This window comes from Saimiri boliviensis, chromosome 8, assembly GCF_048565385.1.
Source record: "Saimiri boliviensis isolate mSaiBol1 chromosome 8, mSaiBol1.pri, whole genome shotgun sequence".
NCBI lineage: Eukaryota > Metazoa > Chordata > Mammalia > Primates > Cebidae > Saimiri > Saimiri boliviensis.
Window position 1 is genome coordinate 1,962,309 of NC_133456.1, and position 23,111 is coordinate 1,985,419.

Here is a 23,111-nt window from a genome sequence, read left to right on the forward strand (position 1 = left end):
CGCCACCACGCCCAGCTAATTTTTTGTATTTTTAGTAGAGACGGGGTTTCACCATGTTGACCAGGATGGTCTCGATCTCTCGACCTCGTGATCCACCTGCCTCGGCCTCCCAAAGTTCTGGGATTACAGGCGTGAGTCACCGCGCCTGGCCCTAAACACTTCTTTTCTAGTCATAGCGTTTCTGTAGTAATTATTCTGAAAAGTGTGCAGAAGCAATAAAAGACGGATCTTCCTTCCCTGCACATCCTCTGTGAGTATAGGTGGATTTGGAATTGAGAGCCTCTTCCTCCGTGGCTAGGCTGCTCACTGCCCTTTCCTTCCCTTCCCTCCCCGGTGACCTGTATTGCTGCCATGACCTCACAGCCTCGCCAGAGTTCAGTCTCAGGGCCCTGTTCTTTGGATATGAGAATTGTGTTCTTTCTCAGTGATGCTGGTGGGAGTCTCTTAATGAGCTGGGAACATGGTTCTTGAAGAGTAGTTCCCAGCCCTGGCCAAAGAAAACATACTGGCTCCTAGGGAATGAGTAATTTTAGCAAAACACTTTAGGCTATTTAAGTACAGCTGTGTATCCAGCACGACTTTTCAGTGTGTATAATGTAGCTTTCCCAGAGAACAGCTGATGACCTCTGGAAATGTAGAACTACCCCCACAAAATGATACTAAACTAAACAAAATGGATTTTTAAAAATAGTCACAACATGATAAAAAGAACAATTTCACAGGAAGTCATAATAATTTTAAACTTGCGTGTACCTAAGACAGCTGTGAAATTGGTAAAATTACTATAAAACATTGACAAGCTCAAAATAAGAGGGGAAGATGTTAATACACACCCCGATGATGGATTAACATCTGTAAGCATGTAATATTTTAAAAACACGAGTTTATGATCATACATAGACATCTGTACCTAACAATTAGAAATCAGATACTCAAAAACCCTTGAAACTGGCTACAGTAACTAAAACAGCATGGTCCTGGTACTAAAACGGACATATAGACCAGTGGAACAGAACGGCAGCCTCGGAAATAACACCACACGTCTGCAACCATCTGATCTTCGACAAACTCGACAAAAACATGCAGTGGGGGAATGATCTCCTATTCAATAAATGGTACTGGGAAAGCTGGCTAGCCATATGCAGAAAACTGAAACTGGACCCCTTCCTTACACCATTTATAAAAATTAACTCAAGATAGATTAAAGATTTAAATGTAAAACCCAAAACCATAAAAACCCTAGAAGAAAAGATAGGCAATACCATTCAGGACATAGGTATGGGAAATGACTTCATGGTTAAAATGCCAAAAGTAATGGCAACAAAAGCCAAAATTCACAAATTAGATCTAATTAAACTAAAGAGCTTATACACAGCAAAAGAAACTGTCATCAGAGTGAACAGGCAACTTATAGATTGGGAGAAAACTTTTGCAATCTACCCATCTGACAAAGGTCTAATATCCAGAATTTACAAGGAACTTAAACAAATTTACAAGAAAAAATCAACCCCTTGAAATATTGGGCAAAGGATATGTCCTCAAAAGAAGACATTTATATGACCAACAGACGTATGAAAAAAAGCTGAACACCACTGATCATTAGTGAAACGCAAATCAAAAACACAATGAGATACCATTTCGTGTCAGTTAGAATGGCGATTATTAAAAAGTCAAGAAACAGTAGATGCTGGCAAAGCTATGGAAAAATAGGAATGCTTTTATACTGTTGGTTGGAATGTAAATTAGTTCAACGATTATGGGAAACAGTGTGGCAATTCCTCAAGTATGTAGAACTAGAAATACCATTTGACCTAGCTGGGTATATACCCAAAGGAATTTAAATCACTCTACTCTGAAGACACATGCACATGTATGTTTATTGCAGCACTATTTACAATAGCAAAGTCATGGAACCAACCCAAATGCCCATCAATGATAGACTGGATGAGGGAAATGTGGTACATATACACCATGGAATACTACGCAGCCACAAAATGAATGAGATCATGTCCTTTGCAAGGACATAGATGAAGCTAGAAGCCATCACCCTCAGCAAACTAACTCAGGAACAGAAAACCAAACATCGCACATTCTCACCCATAAGTGGGAGGTGAGCAATGAGAATACATGGACACAGGGAGGGGGACCATAGAACTCTTCCGTAAAAGTTATTTTTAGTATATGTAAATTATTCCTCAATAAACCTGACTTTAAAAAACAATGCCAGCACTAGAACAGCTAGCAATCATTTGACCGTAGACAGAAGTGATTGCAAACCACGTAAAATTCCCAGTAAACTCAAACTAAATGTATGTGTAACTAGCTTCCTCTAAATGGCTCCCCCAAAATGGTCCCAGCCATCCAGCACTACTCCTTGGGACATAGGTGACAGAAGAGAATTCTGAGGGGGAACAAACAGTGGTCTTAATGTATCGGGGTTAAGACAGTGGTCTTAACATAGTCTTTTGCACATTTGAAGGAACAATTGAGTATAGGATCCCATTCCCAGGGCCCCACCCAGGGTCTTCAAGGGTTTATGCAGGCAAGTACCTGGAAACCTAAGGAAAATGATGGGCAACTTCATTTGAGATACTTCGCAAAAAGAAGATGAAGATTGGCGATCATTAAAAAATCTGGAGACAACAGATGCTGGAGAGGATGTGGAGAAATAGGAACACTTTTACCCTGTTGGTGGGAGTGTAAATTAGTTCAACCATTGTGGAATACAGTGCGGTGATTCCTTAAGGACCTAGAAATAGAAATCCCATTTGACCCAGGAATCCCATTACTGGGTATATATCCAAAGGATTATAAATCATTCTACTATAAGGACACATGCACACGAATGTTCACTGCAGCACTGTTTACAATAGCAAAGACCTGGAACCAACCCAAATGTCCATCGATGATAGACTGGACAGGGAAAATGTGGCACATGTACACCATGGAATATTATGCAGCCATCAAAAACGATGAGTTCGTGTCCTTTGTAGGGACATGGATGAACCTGGAAGCCATCATTCTCAGCAAACTGACACAAGAGCAGAAAATCAAACACCGCATGTTCTCACTCATAGGTGGGTGTTGAACAATGAGAACACACGGACACAGGGAAGGGAGCACCACACACTGGGGTCCGTTGGGGGGAAATGGGGGAGGGACGGGGGTCGGGAGTTGGGGAGAGATAGCATGGGGAGAAATGACAGATACAGGTGAAGGGGAGGAAGGCAGCAAATCACACCGCCACGTGTGTACCTATGCAACAATCTTGCATGTTCTTCACATGTACCCCAAAACCTAAAATGCAATTAAAAAAAAAAAAAAAGAAGAGGAAGATAGGGATTGAGGGAAGGAGATGTGCAGCCTTCTATTTTCATTTGCTGTTGTTGCCAGGGGTTGGAAAATGGCAGAGCACTTGACTCCTCTTTTGGAATAACGTAACGAATCCCATCTGGCAGTGTCTTTTTTTTTTTAAGTGGACTCTTAAAGGAATTGCGGAAGAGGCAGTATAGTCTTGGTGACTCCACTTCACTGGCTGAATCAGCCACTGGGACTGAGTGGCACAGGCCCAGCTTAGCTGCCTGGAATCCCAGCAGTCCCGGAGGAGCCTGAGTACTGGAGCCAAGCTGGCTAGATTGGGTCCCCATACTTTTCTTTCAACATTCTCTTAATGGAAATCACAGAACTAGCATCCTTACTTCAGAAAGGCAGTTTTTTCTTTTGGAATAAAAAAAAAAATCACGGACTAAGGAAACAATTATCCAATTTACAATTATATAAGATGATCTCATTTTATATGTTAAAAGGTGGCAGATAAAATAATTTTTTGGAAGAAGAAGTAACTCATATTTAGAGCATTTTATTAGCAAGGTATTTTAACTATTTCTCATAGTTTCTGTTGCATAAATGTCACATACCTTTAAAAATATGTTAGAGTCCATCCTCCATGGGTTCCACATCTGTAGACTTCACCAACCACAGATCAAAAATATTTGAAAAAAAATGTGTCTTTACTATGTATAGACTTTTTTCTCTTGTCATTATTCCCTGAACAATACAGTGTAACAACTATATTTATAGCATTTAAATTGTATTAGGTATTGCAAGTAATCTAAAAATGACTTAAAGTATACAGGAGAATGTGCATAGGTTGTATGCAAATATGACATCATTTTACGTCAGGAACTTGAGCGTCTGTAGATTTTGGTAGGTGCAACAGGTCCTAGAACCAATCCTCCACAGACACTAAGGAACTACTGTATTTATTCTCAACTTGATTGCGTAACTATAGACTGTCTTCTTCGGTGGGCAGAATCTGAGGAATGGAGGAATATAAAGTTCATATTTTTTCTCGTCATTCATTGATTTTTAAACATTTATGGGGCTGATCCTGGCAATTATTTGCAGGTCATTCTTTTTACCTCAAAGAATTTTTTTTTTTTTTTTTTTTGAGACGGAGTTTCGCTCTTGTTACCCAGGCTGGAGTGCAATGGCGCGATCTCGGCTCACCGCAACCTCCGCCTCCTGGGTTCAGGCAATTCTCCTGCCTCAGCCTCCTGAGTAGCTGGAATTACAGGCACGTGCCACCATGCCCAGCTAATTTTTTGTATTTTTAGTAGAGACGGGGTTTCACCATGTTGACCGGGATGGTCTCGATCTCTCGACCTTGTGATCCACCCGCCTCGGCCTCCCAAAGTGCTGGGATTACAGGCTTGAGCCACCGCGCCCGGCATACCTCAAAGAATTTTTATGATATAAGGATATGAAGAAGTCTATATAAGGGATGACATGCTTTACTTAGAGAATATATATTACTTTATAATAAACTGTAAATAAAGCAATAGGTATGGGGAGTCCTTTTTACTTTTAGTCAACACTGGGTTAAGTGCTTTGGGCATTCATGTGTACCCTCAGAGAGTTTACAGTCCTGATGGAAAGAAAACCCAACGTTTATGCAACACCAGTACACATTGTGAGACAAGGGAAAATTATGTGCCAATTTATAGGGTACAGGCTACCTACAGTGTAGAAAGAAGTACAGAGGCAAGAGGAAGAAGGAGAAACATGATTTCCTTTAAGGATCCCAGATGAAGATGGATTAGACAATATTAAGAGAAAGAAGACTCCATTGATAGAAGCAAATATAAGAATTTTCACAGAACTAGGGGTAACCTTTAGATAGATTCCTTGGGATTTTTTACGTACACAATCATGTTATCTGCAAATGGAGGCACTTTGCTATCTTCCTTTCTAATGTATATGCCTTTTATTTCCTTTTCTTGTCATATTGCACTGGTTAAAAGTTCTAACACTGTGTCAGATAAGACTGTTAAGAGCTGACATTCTTGCCTTTTTCCCAATCAGGAGCAAAGTTTTAGCCTTTCATTTTTAGCCATAATGTTTGCTGAAAGCTGTTGATCAGTTTCAATTCTTTTTAACTTTGTTGATGTTTTATGGACTAGAATATAGTCTGTCTTGGCATACCTTCTGTGACACTTGGAAAGAATGCGTATTCTGCTGTTGTTGATTGGATTGTTCTATTAATGTTGATTAGATCTTGTTGCTTGATGGTGCCACCCAGTTCTATATCTTTGCAGATTTTCTAGCTAGTCATTCTCTCAACTTTTAAGAGAGGACTGTTAAAGTTTACAAGTCAACTGTGAATTTATTTCTCATGTTATTTCTACAAGTTTTTGCTTCACATGTTTTGTAGTTTTACAAAGCATGCAGAACTTACTGTTTGGTGCATACACATTTAGGATTGCTATGTCTTCTTGACAGATTAGGCTTCATCCTCATATAATGTCTCTCTCATTCTCTGGTAATTTTCTTTGCTCTGAAGTCTACTTTCCCTGAAATTAACCACTCCTGCGTTCCACTGACCAATATTTTCATGTCTATTTTCATCCCTTTGCTTTCAGTTTGCCTGTAGCATTATATTTGAAGTAAGTGTCTTACAACAGCATATAGTTCAGCTGTATTTTTAAATTCATTCTGTCAGTCTCTATCTTTAAATTGGTATGTTTGGGATATTTACATTTAATATATTCATTGATATGTTGGGGAGGTTAAATCTGTGTGTGTGTGTGTGTGTGTGTGTGTGTGTGTGTGTGTGTCTTTTGTTTGTTCACTGATTTTTTAATCTCTGTGCAGGGGAAGAGCAGGGGTTGGTCACCTATCTTCCTATGGGTTACCTGAACATGTAGTAGAATCCCACTTTAATTTGTCTTTGTGTTTTCGAGTACATCTCTTTGTATAGCCTTTTTAATGTTTGCTGAAACTCTTAGTGTGGATTTGGCCTCATTACTGATGGGTGATGTAGAAAGTCCTAACTCTCCACTAGGCCTCCTCTGACACCTCCCAGAGGGATGGGAAAGATACACTTCATTACAGCCAGGAAGGGATGGAAGTCCAGGCTCCTCATGTGGTCCCGATTGATACTGCAGTGGTGGTGGTGGTGGTGGTGGTGGCAGTGGAGAATGGACGAGGGCTCATTACCACCCTCTGGGGATAAAAATCCCAGCTCCCAGTTTATCTCTGACATCACCCTGGTAGGAGATGGAGCCTCGAGGGGTCCATCAGGGGGTACCTCATTATACCCTGTCAAGGGTGGAAGTCTATGCTCCCCACTCTGTCTTTGGTGGTGAGGATGAGGCCGTAGTTTTTTCTGCGGTGTTTGGCTACAGTCGAGTAGTCATCGTCTGAAAGTTTTTGGTCTTGCTAGGCTTCCTCTTTCTTGGCCATTTTGGGAGAGAGAGCGGACTTTTCTTGGGGCTTTTTTGGTCTGCTTCCATTGGCACTTTCAGGTAGCTGCCTTCTTCAGCTCCTAGTCTGGGATAATAAGCCAAAAAGGTAACTCGGGGAGTTTGCCATTGAATTATTCTTGGTCCCTAACATCCCTAGCTGGTCTGCTCTCATCTCTCCACCTTTCAGAGTCTATTTTTTAAAACATGGCATGTCTAGGACATTTCCCCCTGGGGCCAGCACTAATGTGAAGGCCTGGCTGCTTCTGGGTACAGTCATCACTTGCTGGGAACAACTTTGGATTCAAATAGACCTTAGTTCCCAGGTGTGTGACCTCGGGCAAATGGCTTCACCTCTCTAAACAGCAGTCTTTTTATCTAAGGATAGAGGGATTTCATATCTGTAAAATCAGTATTTATATTGTAAGAATTAAATAAAATAACATCTATGAAGCATAGTGTTAAACATGTAGTAACCTCTCAATAATTCTAGCCCTGACCACTTATTCATCATAAGACACCCTTTTGTCATTGTAAACTCTTTTTTTCTTTTCTTTTCTTTTTTTTTTTTTTTTTTGAGACGGAGTTTCACTCTTGTTACCCAGGCTGGAGTGCAATGGCACAATCTCGGCTCACTGCAACCTCCGCCTCCTGGGTTCAGGCAATTCTCCTGCCTCAGCCCCCTGAGTAGCTGGGATTACAGGCACGCGCCACCACGCCCAGCTAATTTTTGTATTTTTAGTAGAGACAGGGTTTCACCATGTTTACCGGGATGGTCTCGATCTCTTGACCTCGTGATCCACCCGCCTCGGCCTCCCAAAGTGCTGGGATTACAGGCGTGAGCCACCGTGCCCGGCTGTAAACTCTTAATACATACCATTTTTAAAGGCCGTACAACATCCTCTTGTATGAGTGTTCTATAATTAAACATTCCCTCCTAAGGTGAGACATCTAAGTAATCTTTAGTTTTTCAGTTTTATAAATGAGATTGCCATCTTGGTGCTTAAATATCTGTTTTCACTTTGGAACACTTCCTTAAGTGCAGCTTCTTTGAGGTAGAATTACAAAGTGACGGGAAAGAACCTTCTGGAAAGGTGGTACCAAGATTGCACTAGCAATGAGAGAGAGAGACACTTCTGATTTTCAAACTCGATATTTTCATTTGCTGAGGAGTGATTTACTTCCAATTATGTGGTCAGTTTTCGAGTGGGTGTGATGCGGTGCTGAGAAGAATGTATATTCTGTGGATTTGGGGTGGAGGCTTCTGTAAATGTCTATTAGGTTTGCTTGGTCCAGGTCTGAGTTCAAGTACTGGAAACTTTATATTTTCTAGAAGCATCAGATGGTGAAGGAGGAGGAAGAGACACAGAAGTGATGCAGCAGGAGACAGTTCCAGTTCCTGCATCTTCAAAGAAAACCAAACAGGTAAGGGGTCACTGTGGGAGAGCCGCCAGTGTTACATTCTGAAATCAGCCTCTTCCTCCCCTCTTGAACCCCCTGTGTGCTAATGTCAGTTGTTGCTGGGATTTAAGAGAACGCTTTGCCTTCTTTCCCTTTGAAAGGCCATGGGCCATGCTTCTGTCATTGGAAACCAGCAAGGTCTGGTTTTTGCCCGAATTCTTTCTCTTCCTTTTCTTTTTTTTTCTTTTTTTTATTTTTTGGACAAGATCTTGCTTTATCACCCAGGCTGTAGTACAGTGGTGCAATCATGGCTCACTGCAACCTTGACCGTCGGGGCTCAAGCGATCCTGCCACCTCAGCCTCCCGAGTAGCTGGGATACCACAGGCATGCGCCACCACAATCAGCTAATTTTTTTGTGTTTTAGAGAGATGGGTTCTCCGTGTTGCTCAGGCTGGGCTCAAGAAATCCACCCACGCTGGCGTCCCAAAGTGCTGGGATTACAGATATGAGCCACTCCTCCTGGTTCCTAATGTTTTTGTAACTTTGTAAATGCATTTCGCAATGATGATCTCTTAGATTGTTGGGCCACGTTTTTGTCAGAAATCCAGCCTTATGCTTTTGAGGGTACAATTCCTAAAAGGAGACAAATAGCATAAAGATATAGAAGATACCCACGCACTCAAGTGCATGGTTACAGCACCAGGCCATGCTGCTAACAGGCTCCTGGAACCATATTTCTGCCCAGCACTATGGTCTGACATATGCATTCTTTTTTTTTTTTTTTCGAGACAGAGTTTCATTCTTGTTGCCCAGGCTGGAGTGCAGTGGTGCGATCTCAGCTCACTGCAACCTCTGCCTCCTGGGTTCAAGTGATTCTCCTGCCTCAGCCTCCCAAGTAGCTGAGATTACAGGTATGCGCCACCACACCCAGCTAATTTTTTGTTTTTAGTAGAGACGGGGTTTCTTCATGCTGGTCAGGCTGGTCTTGAACTCCCAACCTCAGGTGATCCGCCCGCCTCGGCCTCCCAAAGCGCTGAGATTACAAGTGTGAGCCACCGTGCCCGGCCTGTCATATGCATTCTTAACAGGGGATTGTGGCCTTTGCATAACCAGAAGTAGCCATTTGGGTAATCTTTCTTCCTAATCCTGTGACCTTTTATTGCCTTTTGAATCTTCCTACTTACTTTAGAAATGCCACGCATCCATTTGTAGCTTTTTCTCGTTGGGTTTCCGTCAAACCTGATTGGTATTTAGGTTGATGCAAAAGTAATTGTGGTTTTCCCATTACTTTTAATTTAAAAAATTACTTTGCACTAACCTAATACATCTATGTGATTTGGGTTTTTTGGTGTGTGTGTGTCGGTGGGGGAGGGGTTGAGATAGGGCTTTGCTGTGTTGCCCAGGCTAGAGGACAGTAACACACAATCATGGCTTACTGCAGCCTCAACCTTCCAAGCTCAAGGGATCCTCCCACCTCAGTCTCCTGAGCAGCAGGGACTACAGATGTGCCTCACCACACCTGACTAATTTCTTTATTTTTTTGTAGAGATGGGGTCTCACTATGTTACCCAGGCTGGTCTCGAACTTCTGGGTTCAAGTGATCCTCTTTCCCTTGGCCTCCCAAAGTGCTGGGATTACAGGCATGAGCCACAGTGCCTGGCCTATGTGGGATTTTTCAAAGACTGTCTACTACCAACCCAAAGTTACCATCTTTTTCATAGCAGCAATCTGGGGTCTTATTCTTATTATAGATGCTTTAAACTCATTCCACAATAGCGTGATTCCACCCAAAGTTTGTGACTTAGCTCAAGATAACTGTGAGAAGCAACTTCGTATAGTGTTGCTTAACTTGCCCGCTTAGGTGGGCAAGTTAAATTTCTCTGTGAGTCAGTAACCTTCTTGGTAAATGATAATCGTTATGTCTTCCTCGCAGAGCTGTAGTGATGATTAAATGAATGTGTACTTGTTAATCACTTCAAGCAGTAGTTAGCAAAGAGTAATCACTGAAGTGTGCATGATTATAGTTATAACTATAACTCTATTATATTATAATTATTATATTATAATCTTGTTTATTTTGTCCGTTGCTTTTTCTTCCTGGGAAGGGAAATGCAGAAAGGTATACGTGTTTGATATATAATCATCTTGGTTTTTTCTCCAACCATTAAATATTTTGCTTAAGGCCCTATGCTGGTTTTAGTCTTAATCATTCTTCTGGAAACTTACAGGATAACACACCCTTAGGTTTTCAATTTATTTCCTCAAGGTGGGGTTTAAGTTTTCCTTAGCTTAGGCCACTCCCCATGCCCTAGTCATGCCCTCTTTGACTCTTGCCTCTAATCAGTGTATACCTACAGAACTAATTTACACATCTTCTTCATACTCCACTGGCTTTTGTTCTTCCTTAATCTTCTGCAGGCTTGTCCTTACTCTTTCTGGACCCATTGGTAAAAGAGTAAAGACCTTTTATCGAGCAGTTAACACTGTCACTGTGTAAGGCGCTCTGGAACATACAATCGTCACAGCATCCCCAGGAGGGAGATGGTACCCACTTTACAAGAACCAGAGGCTCAGAGAGACAGGTTCTGGGGGTCATGGCCCAACTGGCTGGCTGTGAGCCAGGCTCTGAGGATACTGTTGCTTGCATTTCCCTTGCTACCTGTCCATTCTCTTTCAGCCCGGGAAAATTGTATTAACCGTGTTCTCACGTGTTTCTCTGGGCACATGCTATTGCTGTTTTCTGCAAAGTGAAAAAAAAAATGACAAAACCTTAAGATGTTACTGCCCATTTTAATCACCTTTGTCTTGCTTTAACTTCTTTCACCACCAAATTGCTTGGAAGAGTCCAAGTCCTCGATATGCAAAATACCCTAACTCCTTTCTCCGACTCTAACCTAATTTCCCTGGCCAGAGAAATATCCTTTTTGTCTGAGTTGATGTGAGAATCTGTATGTGCCCCTCTGCCTCCTATGAGCATTGCCCATCTAGGTCCCTGCTCATTCCCAGGAGACTCACCTTAAGGACAGATTTTATCTGTGTCTCTACGGCATCTGGCGTGGAACCCTGCCCTTAACTGGCACTCATTATTTGTCAAGTGAAGGAATGAATGACCATCCTGGTATCCCCGTTTTCTCGTGACTCTTCTCGTCTCGGCCCTTTGTCCCAGCATGGAAGCCATGAGCTCCCTGACACAGCTGCCTGCAGAGGTCTCTTAGGGCCTTGTGATGTAGAGTCCCTCCTCCAGCCACATCCCTGATCTTCCCAACACAGCTCCCTCCTTGAAAGGCTCCCCCACCTTGACGTTCAGGGCTGGGGTCCTCTCCACCCCTGCCTGCCCACACCGTCCCTCCGGCTCCCCTGCGGGCTCCTTCGTCCTCCCTCCCCCACTGCTCTCCTCCCTCTGGAACTCATCCCACCACCCCAAGGATGACTGATTGCCAGGCATTCCGTCCGTAAGTCCTTCTCTGATTGTTACATGCATAGAACTGGAGTCTCCAGCTGGTCCGTAAATCCCTTAGGGCCAGATTTTCTTTTGTGTCCACTGAGGTACCTAACACGGCTTTGGGCTCTATTTGGCAGATATGATCAGATGTATGTTTTCTAAATATAACTGTATGTTTTCTAAGTATATGTTTTCTAAATATAATGTATGTTTTCTAAATATAACTGCATTTTTTTCTGGATCAATTTAAAAAATTACGCTATATTTAAATTTTGATTTTCTTCCAATTTGCTTAAGATCGCTCTGTTCTTTCAGTTTTTCTTTTTTTTTTGAGACGGAGTTTCGCTCTTGTTACCCAGGCTGGAGTGCAATGGCGCGATCTCGGCTCACCGCAGCCTCCGCCTCCTGGGTTCAGGCAATTCTCCTGCCTCAGCCTCCTGAGTAGCTGGGATTACAGGCACGCGCCACCACGCCCAGCTAATGTTTTGTATTTTTAGTAGAGACGGGGTTTCACCGTGTTGACCAGGATGGTCTCGATCTCTCGACCTCGTGATCCACCCGCCTCGGCCTCCCAAAGTGCTGGGATGACAGGCTTGAGCCACCGCGCCCGGCCCTTTCAGTTTTTCTTAATGCTTGCACAGCAACTGCTTGGCATGATGCTGTCAGCTGTAATATACATTTAGGCTTTGATATCGCCAGTCTAGATCATCTGTCAAGGTAGATGACATTCCCTCCTTTGCCGTAGCTGGGCCTCGCATTTACGTCACTGAATACACGCCTCCAGTCTGTTTAGTATTTTAAGCAGTAGATTTATAACTTTAAAGTTTTTAAAACCATGCAACTACCTCATCTCTAGCCACCAGTTCACATCTAAATAATCATCCTTGGCCTGCCTAATAATGTGAGTATAAAGATTTGCCAACAGTTCTTTTTCCCCCAGTAATCACTTCCAAAATAAATGATGAATTCCCTACTCCTAGAGATTGCGTCACCCCTTCCCTCTCCAACATCAATCAGTTCAGAGCCAGCGTTAGTGACTTGTAATTATGGTTCCCAGAACATAAACCCTTAAGAAGGAGTCTGTGACTTTTCCTTGATGCTTCCATGATGTCAGTAGCACTTCAGTGGTTCCATGACCCGTCTTCGCCTGCTCAGAGGCCACAGTGGACTTTTTTCTTCTGCTGGCCTTTTGTTTATCTCCTTGAATCTTAAAGGAATCTTGAGCAAGAGTGTATATCCCTTTCCCTTCTGAGCCTCCACTATTGTATATTCTTGCTGCTGCTTTATGTGAGCATTGATCATTTCGTATTTCTTCCACTCTTTATCTCTAAGATGATGCTTATCTGTTAAGAGAAAACAGGATTATGTCTCATTCATTCTCTGAATCACCTTCTTCCTTCTCATTATGCTTTCTTAATTCTGTCCCTCCTGTTAATCGATTGTTGCATTGACAAATTGCCCAAAAGTTAGCAGCTTAAAACAAAACAAGCACATTTATTATCTCAGTTTCTGTTACCTCACAGGCATAACTTAGCTCCGTGCCTCGGGCTCTGCCTCTCTTACCAGGTACCAGCCAGGTTGTGGACTGGGGCTGGAGGCTCAGCTGGGGAGAGCTTACCTTGCAGCTCACTCACGTGGTTGCTGGCGGGTCTCAAGCTCACACTCTGTGAGCCTCTCCACTGGGTTGCCTCACAGTGTTGCAGTTAACTCTCCCCGGGCCAAGTGGTCCAAGAGGGAACCAGCAAACGCACCCAAGACAGAAACCACAATCCTTTTTATAGTTTATTCTCAGAGTTGACATCTCGTCACTTCCACCATGTTAAGCAAGTTGGTAAATCCAGTCCACATTCATGGGGAAGAGATTACAAAGAAATATGAATGCCAGGAGATCGAGATCATGAGGAGCTATCATGGAATGTGGCTAACACACTCTTCCTCTGGCCCCCCGTTGACTTATATCCCTTCAGTGTGCAGAATATACTCAGCACTCCGAGGATTGCAAAGTCTCGTCCCATTGTAGCGTGAGCTCAGCATCCAGAGTCTCCTCATCTAAATCAGGTCCAGGTGCAGTAGGGGCTGCTCAGATTTAGTTCCTTAAGTGCAGCTCTTTCAGTACATTTCTTCTTCTCAACCTATGAAACTAACGAGACAAGTTACCCCTCCCACCTCTATTGACATTTCTGTTCAAAGCGGGGGAAACAGAAGGCACGTGGAGTCATTGGTCCACAGGATTCTAACGGCCATCCAAGCAAATATCAGTTCATGTATGAAGTCTTCAGGCCCAGGAATCACTCTCCATGGTTCTTGGCTCTGCCCCTGGGGCTTCATTTTTTCCTCCAATTATCCTTTTTTTTTTTTTCTTTTCTGTGAAAAGCAGCGAGTGTTTGCAGCTGAGCAGCTCATGCAGCCTGCTTCTCGACAGAATTCTGGGTGTCTGAAAGCCTCTGTTCTCAGTGTTCTCTGACCCTCTCAGCCCAAACTGGTGGTATTTCTGCATATATAGCTCCTTTAAAAACTGTGGGCATCACCTGTGATGCTTCTGGGGTTCACCTCATTAGGCTGAAGTCATATCCCCAATCTCTTCTCCACCTTGGGCCCTTGCTGATACAACGTGAGGCAATAACCCTTAAGCTTCCTAGAGGCATCTTGTTTGAGAAAATCTATGAGGCATACCCTTAATTCTTTCCTTTTTGTGTTTTTTTGAGACAGAGTTTCACTCTGTCATCAGGCGCCAGGCTGGAGTGCAGTGGCGTGATGCGATCTCAGCTCACCGCAACCTCTGCCTCCTGGGTTCAAGAGATTCTCCTGTCTCACCCTCCCAAATAGCTGGGATTACAGGCACGCACCACCACGCCCAGCTAATTTTTTATTTTTAGTAGAGACGGGGTTTCACCATGCTGGCCAGGATGGTCTCGATCTCTTGACCTCGTGATTCACCTGCCTTGGCCTCCCAGATTTCTGGGATGACAGGCGTGAGCCACCGCGCCCGGCAATGTCTTTAAAGCGCTCCTGTGTGACTGAACAGTACTCTGAGGCACCATCTTTGTTTCTTCTGAGGTCTTAATGAATGGTTTTAAGTCACACCCTTGATTTCATCTTTAATAGTCCTTCTCTCAATTTAACTCGTTCCTTTTGCATTTTACTGTAAGACCCAAGAAGAAATCAAGTGTCACCTTCAACACTATTTGAAAATCTCCTTAGCTAGGTTACCCATACCAATATAATTTCAGAAAACTATTTCCAAACTTCCTACCACTGCATAACAAAAAGTCCCTTTCCTTCATTTTCCAGTAAGATTTTTCTTTTAAGACCTTCCATGTCTCCAAAGTCCAGAATTTCGTAAAGTGTTGTTCAAGCACACTCTCCATCAATCACTGTACTTTTGACGCATTTCAGAGTCGTTTGCAAAATCAGTGCGTTCATCCCAGATACTTTGGCATGCGTGTCACTGACTAACGTTTAATATTTGTTTTAAAGTTTGTATATTTTCTCTCGAGGTAAAATTAATATACAATAAATATAGGGAATGTCAAATATGCCATTCAATGAATTTTGACAAATAAATACAACTACATAACCCAAAACCCACTCTGGATTGAAAAAACAGGATCATCACCCCCAGAATCCTTTCATGCCACCTGGGTCAATCACCATTCCAAATTCCTTGCCCCAGAGGCAACAACTGCTCTGATATTTTTTCTAAAACATCAATTTGGCCTGTTCTAAAATGCCATATAAATAGAATCATACAGTTACACGCTCTTTTGTTTAAGGCTTCTTTCATTCCGCACAGAGTATTATGTAGATTCCTCCATATCCGTGTATAGCATTTCATTCCTCTTTATTGCTGAGCACGTTAGTCTGCTGGGGCTGCCGTAACTAAATACCACAGACTGGGTGGCTGAAACAACAACTCTGAAAGCTGGAGGACCGAGATCAAGATGTCTACAGGTCTGGTTTCTCCGGAGGCGTCTCCCGTTCACTTGCAGATGGTCTTCTCACTGTGTCTTCACATGGTCTTTTCTCTGTCTATTCACATCCCTGGTGTCTCTTCCTCTTCTTATAAAGACACCAGTCACACTGAATTGAGGTGCCACCCTTATGACACCTCATTTAACCTTAGTTGCCTCTTCAAAGGACCTCTCTCCAAATACAGTCACATTGGGGGTTAGAGTTTCAACATAGGACTTTCAAGGCAACACAATTCAATTTAGAACACTGAACAGTATTCAGTTATACAAATAGGCCGTTTTGTTTATCCATTCTTCTATTGATGGACACATGAAGCTTTATTTATTTATTTATTTATTTAAGATGGAGTCTTGCTGTGTCTTCCACGCTGGGGTGCAAAGATGCAACCTCGGGTCACTGCCACCTCTGCCTCCCGAATTCAAGCAGTTCTCCCACCTCAGCCTCCCAAGTAGCTGGGATGGCACCTGCCATTATGCCCAGCTTATTTTTGTAGAGATGGGGTTTCACCTTGTTGGCGAGGCTGGTCTTGAACTCCTCACCTCAGGTGATTGACCCACGTCGGCCTCCCAAAGTACCGGATTACAGGCATGAACCACCTCAGGGCCTGGGGCTATTTCTTGTTTGGGACAATTATGATTAAAGCTGCCATGAAAATTCAATACAAGTTTCTTGGGAAATGTTTTTTTAAGTTTTTAAATTTTATTTTATATTTTTAATTGACACATAATAATTCTACATACTTATGGGGTACCTAGTGATATTTGTATAGTGTTCACATCAGAGCAGAACATATATTTTTATTTCTCTTTAGTAAATACGTGACACTTGCTGAGTCAGTTTCATTAAAAAGCTGCCAGATTGTTTTCCTCAATGATTGTACCATTTTGCACCCCCACCACCAGGGTGTGAGCATTTTGGTTGCTGTATGTCCTTGTCAACATTTGGAGTTACTGGCCTTTTAATTTTTGACATCCTGGTGAGTGTGTATTGGGTAACTTGACCATGTCCAAAAGAAACTAAAAGCCACTTCAGCATTGTTTCATCTTTATAATTAACATGCTTGTTTTGCTATAAAATGGCAACTTAAACTTTTTGGTTGTTACCAACCTAATGATCATACATATCTTTTTAAAAAATATCAGCTGGGTGTGGTGGCTCATGCCTGTAATCCCAGTACTCTGAGAGGCTGAGGTGAGCAGATCACTTGTGGTCAGGAGAGACGAGCCTGGCCAACATGGTGAAACCGTGTCTCTACAAAAAATATAAAAATTAGCTGGGTGTGGAGGCACACATCTGTTATCCCAGCTACTCAAGAGGTTGAGGCAAGAGAATCACTTGAACCCAGGAGTCAGAGGTTTCAGTGAACCGAGATCATGCCACTGCATTCCAGCCTGAGCAACAAATAGAGACTAAATCTCAAAAAATAAAAATTTAAAATCAAATAGTATTACTTATTTACTAAGAGAAAACTTGAGCTTCTCTAGCTTTTTTTTACTTTCTACCTTATAGTTTACATGGCTATTTCTGATGTAATCTACTGACATCCTGACATGGCAGATGAGGACATAGTTCTCCCATCTGGTATACTTCCTATTCTGTCACCAACTGCTGCCTCCCCTACCAACAAGATACCACATTTTGGTTAAAACAGTTGTCACTATTACATCATTAAGATGATGGAAATATTGTTCAATGCTGAGGGAAAGAAAAGATACTGTAACTATCCCTCCTTTCTTATACAACTATTTTCATGGCATTAACAGTTGCTTCATTTATTTATCTGCCTGGCTTGCTTGCTCTGTTCCTATTGTTGAGTGTTCCCATATGTTCCAACATCTCTTCCATATGCCCATGAATAACATTTTCCATATGCTCAAATAGGTTAGTTGATTTGTTTTCCTGCAGAACTCCAAATTCCTGTTTCATTCTGAATTGTTATTCTCCAGGCTCACTGACAATTGACACCTCTTAACTGTCATCCTAGGATGCCCCTTCAGTACCCTCCTGGGTTGGACTCCTTTTTGGCTAAATTTCATATCTTCCTTTTGTTTGGTTTCACCCTTTGTATTCTGAAACAGTCTTCAGTATCTGTAGGTAGGAAGTAAATTTTTTGAGACTTTATATATCTGAATATGTCTTTATTCGACACTTGATTGATACTTTGGCTGGGTATAAAAGTTTAATTTACAAATAAACTTTATTCATAATTTTGAAAGCATTGTTCCATTAAGTTCTAGCATCCATTATTGCTTTTTAGAGGTCTGGACACTATTCTTTTTTCTGATCTTTTGTATTTTATATGTTACTATTTTGGAGGAGAAATTCTTGGAATCTTCTTTGTCCATGATTTTCTGAAATTTCACAGTGATGCTCCTTGGTATGGGTACTTTTCATATTTGTTGTACCCTATACCTAACAGGCTTTCAATTTGGAGTTTCATGTTCTAGAAAGTTTCCTTCAGGCAACACAAGTTTGTCATATATGATTTTTTTTTTGTCATACATTATTTCTATGATGACTCCTTTTTAAGAGACAAGGGTCTCACTTTGTCATTCATGCTAGAGTGCAGTGGTGCAATCATCGCTTACTGCAACCTTGAACTCCTGGGCTCAAGAGGTCCTCCTGTCTCAGCCTCCCAAGTTGCTAGTTTTTGTTGTTATTTTTGTTTTGGGTTTTGGTTTTGGTTTTTTTGAGATGGAGTCTCATTCTGTCACCCAGGCTGGAGTGCAGTGGCGTGATCTTGGCTCACTGGGCTCACTGCAACCTCTGCCTCCTGGGTTCAAGTGATTCTCCTGCCTCAGCCTCCTGAGTAGTTGGGATTACAGACATGTGCCACCAAGCCCTACTATATTTTGTACTTTTAATAGAAACAGGATTTCACCATGTTGGTCAGGCTGGTCTCAAACTTCTGACCTCGTGATCCACCCGCCTCAGCCTCCCAAAGTGGGATTACAGGTGTGAGCCACTGTGTGCTGGCCTTTTTTTTTTTTTTTTTTTGTAGAGAAGGGGTCTCACCATGTAACCAGGAATACTGGTCTCAAACTCCTGGCCTCAAGCAGTCCTCCCACCTGGGCCCCACAAAGCCCTAGGATTACGGGTATGAGACACAATGCCAAGCCCCCTACTGTTTTATGTGACCTTTTTTTCTGTAATACCATTTATTGGAAAATTGAATCTCTTGGGTTGATTCTCTGATTTTCTCACCACTTTCCCCCCCACCCACCCATTCTTCATCTCTTTCTGGGAGACTGGCTCTACTTTATCTTCCAGCCTTCTTGTATATTTTTTGTCCCACCTTTCTTATTTGTTTTAGTGCTTAACTGTTTTTCCCATTTTTATAGCATCTTGTTCTTATTTCATGGCTGCAAAATCTTCCCTTATCTCTCTGAGGATATTCATTGTCATTATTTTGAGGTACCATTCCACTTTTCTCCAGGTTCATTTTTCTTTTTGTTATTTATTTGCTCCTGTGTTGGAGACTTTCCTTAGATGTCTGATGAACCTTAGATGTCTGATGAGTGGGGTTTGTTGATTAGTGTACTTCATGGTAGGGTGATAGGATAACAAGCTGGATTTTTTTACTATGGAACTCCCAAATGTCACTCTCTGATGGTATTTCTTTTAGGCCACTCCATTTTTCTGAAGAAGAATTCAGTAGTCTCCTGCCTGCTATATATAAGCATGGAATAGGGGCAGGAAATGGAGGCAAGCCTCAGCCTCTGCTCTCTCTCCCCTGGCCCAGCCTTGATCCTCTTGATCTCTTTAGAGAATAGATCTCCAGTCGGCAGCTAGAACAGGCAAGGTGAAAGGAAGCAGTAATGGGATAGTTGCTTGGCTACCAGGGTAGGAGATACCACCTAGTGGGGGATGGGGGTAGCTAGTCGTTCTAAATATAAACTTTCAGCCAATCTCTTTCTTTTTAACCCTTCACTCTTTGTAGTCCTTTGTGCCTCCAAGTAGTGAAACCTTCTTAAAGTTCAACAGGTCAAAGACTCACTTACTGTTAGCTTTCACCCCTTCAGAAACCCAGATGCGTTCTGTCTCTGCCAAGTCACTTCTCTCCAGCTCCAGCCACTTTCCATTTTCCAAAAAGTTGTCGAAATTGCTCCATTACTGTTGTTCTCTCTCCTGGTTTCTTGGGTTTTACATAGATCCTGCTCAACAGGTCCTTTCCAACCTCCTTTATTTTCAGTTTACTGGCATTTTGAGGTTCATTTGCCATGTTTTGTTTTTTTTTTTTTTGTATTTTTAGTAGAGACGGGGTTTCACCATGTTGACCAGGATGGTCTCGATCTCTTGACCTCGTGATCTACCCGTCTCGGCCTCCCAAAGTGCTGGGATTACAGGCTTGAGCCACCGCGCCCGGCCCCATTTGCCATGTTTAACCAGGAGAATCATTCTTAAATAATGGAATTTTTGATAGTTTAAGGAATTGGAAAATATGCCCCAGTTGCTTCCCTTAAAAGCAACATTTTTAGGGGAGTTTGATTCTTCAGACTACATATTTTAAGTTGCTACGTTTTATATAAAGAAATGGCATTGCTATCAACTGTCAAAGTCACACAGTGTTGGAGCTGGTTTCCAGAAATGCTTAGTGGCTTGGCCAGATTCTTCACATTCTTCCTACCCCGTCTCTCTGAGGGTAAACAGCAGCATTAATAAAGCAGTTAACTAAATTTAAGAATTTTCAGCCGGGCGCAGTGGCGCGTGCCTGTAGTCCCAGCTACTCGGGAGGCTGAGGTGGGAGGATCACTTGAGCCCAGGAGTTCTGGGCTATAGTGCGCTATGCCAATCGGGTGTCTGCACTAAGTTCAGCATCAATATGGTGACCTCCCAGGAGCAGGGGACCACCAGGTTGCCTAAGGAGGGGTGGACCAGCCCAGGTCAGAAACGGAGCAGGTCAAAACTCCCATGCTGATCAGTAGTGGGATCACGCCTGTGAATAGCCACTGCACTCCAGCCTGGGTAACATAGCGAGACCCCATCTCTTAAAAAAAAAATTTTCAGTACTATGGATTTGGATTTCTCCATAAAGTCATCTCACCTCTATGCAAATTGACTCCTTCAAAATTGGCCTCTTCATTGGCACCTACCACAGCCAGCTAAAGTAACTAGTTCCAAACACCAAAGATTATATTGTATTTCCTTTAGGATAATGTAAGAATGTGAGCCTAACATTTAAACCTGAGGCAGTATCATGGCTAAAGCAGTTCATCAAGCGTGTTTCTTTTTTCCTATGCATGATTCAGAATTACATTTTTATTTTTTCTCCAAGAATAAAAGAGTCCATATTCTTACAGTTGAGCTCATTTCTAGATTTAATTGATGTCACTCTTTATCTAATTGGCTTTGTAAACCTAGCACAAATACAACCAGTACACTGAATGTATTCCTCGAGAACCTTCATACACTAAATAAGAAAATGTAACAGGTTTCTAAATATGCTTCCCCAAAACCTTGATACTGGTGGAGATAACGTAGTACGGTTTAAGGGAACTGCTAATCATATCCTGGCCTTTGCCTTTGGAACATGAGCTGAAGGTTGGCCTGGTTTGTAATTGTACTCTTATGGCCATCTGGCAGCTTCTGTGACATATTAGTGGCCTTGGCACCGTTTCTAATTGGCATGTACCAGCATCAAATTGGCATGTATCTACATCCACAGTACAGTTTAACTTTCTAAATAAGAGAGGCCATATCTCTGTTTTCTTCAGCTATGATGCAATCGCTCTTCGTGGGTTTTTTATCTGAGAGGAAGCTAAAATTTCAAGATTTCCCATGTCACTTTAATCCTGAACTTTTAAAATCCATTTCTGTAATAACTAAAAGAGAATCTTGAAACTGCTGGTCTTTGGCCCCATGTCTTGAATAAATTATGTAGCATTATATCTTTCTCTCTGACTTCAGGCCGTAGACATTCTCAATCTCCAGGCTGTCTGCAAGCTTTCATAGAAAGATTCATCTGTAATCATTTTAGCAGAGCCAGTGGAGACAAGACTGCTTTAGTTAGTAGCTTATCAGTTTAAACTAAGTCTTCTCTGGTTGGAGTGGAAAGTTAATCGAGGAAAACTCAGAATTTAAGTTTTCACTTACATTTTATATCTTACTTGGCAACTTGTTTGACAATGTTGCATAAAAAAGGCCAGCACAGGAAACATTTTCTACGCCTGCTTATGATTAATAAATATGGAATCTGGGGCATTCTATTTTATAAATCAAGGTCTTAATCCAAATTTCCTGTTTTTCTACATTAGGAAAAAAAAAAAACACCTCAGGGTAAAAATAACGCTAAACTGTATAGGGTACTCAGGGGTCAAGGCAACAGGCAAAAGAGATTACTCCAGATATTATGGTGCTGAGACCGTATCAGACTATCAGCAGAGACATTTATTTTGTAGGCATTTAAAGGCATTTGCTGCAGCTGGTTTAAAAACGTAAGGAAATAGATCCTACTTTGGATTTTCTATGCTTACTGAAAAGAGGACAGGAATGGAGGATACAAAACAATGACTAGTAACTTGGAAATGTAGGCTCACACACAGCTGGTTCACGGAAAACCCTAGTCGCTCTAGTCAAAGACTGTCTTACCACATCTTAAGTTTAATGACATCAATTTCTGCCTGTATGGCACAAACCCAGTACTCTGCCCTTCCACACCAACCACACATAGACGCTCACGCACACATTCGATGTTCAAGGATTTTCCAGTCTTAAGTCATCTGCACTTTCTGACTTTCTCAAATTCCCTCAGCCCAGCCGCTGCGCAATGACCTCCAGTAGGTCTTCCAGCGCCTCTTTCTGTAGAATGTTACCAGGATACCCTGAAGAATACACGCACGGCAGAAAGTACTTTGGGGTTCACACCACGAATTGACATGCCACTTTATCATGCAAAGATTAAAATTTTCTCACTTGTATTTCTTAATAGCCTAAAGAATGTTTTCCGATACAACCAAAGGAAAGAAAAGACAATACCACCAAGACCAGGAAGAGGAGAAAGGTAATATTAATAATTTATCACATTTTTATATATTATATATCATACTTTCATGAGGCAACTATTGTAATCCCCACCTGAGAGAGGCAGACATTGTAAGAGTCCTTGAGGTTTGGTGACTTTCTGAAGGTCACTAGTAATAAGTGTTTCTGTTGGAGCTAAGAATAAATTCTTCTGACTCCTATTTCATTTTGTGGAGTAGCAAATATCTTTGTTACCCACCCTATGTTTTCAGTGTGGTCAGATGTCAGATGTAGGTTTCTAATTCTAGAAGGAGTCCAGAGCTAACCTCCCCCAGCCCTTCAGTCTCTGTCCAAGAAAAGAAATATACCAGCCTCCTTTTACTACTCATTCCAGATTTTAAGACCTTATACCTTAAAGTATGAATAAAAAGAAAATAATAAGCAGATAAAGGTAGTATGGGGGCATTTCTGACTAATTTGGAACCATAAATTAAGGCCAAAAAGCTCCCCCTTGTATTTTGATGTTTGCCTGTGAGCATAGGAAAGACTCTTTCTCCTATACAAACTTTTTGATGGCTCAGCCTTGGAGAAA

At 42.0% G+C, this 23,111-nt stretch overlaps 1 protein-coding gene across 2 annotated transcripts in view; it reads left to right on the forward strand.

The window, feature by feature from the left end:
* CMSS1 (cms1 ribosomal small subunit homolog) overlaps nt 1-23,111 on the forward strand; it is a 361,157-nt gene that overhangs the window by 321,365 nt on the left and 16,681 nt on the right. For both annotated transcript variants that reach the window (XM_074403543.1, XM_074403544.1), the window contains exons 2-3: nt 8,077-8,168; nt 22,488-22,559. In XM_074403543.1, coding sequence (XP_074259644.1) covers nt 8,077-8,168; nt 22,488-22,559 — 164 coding nt within the window. The remainder of the gene's footprint in view (nt 1-8,076; nt 8,169-22,487; nt 22,560-23,111) is intronic.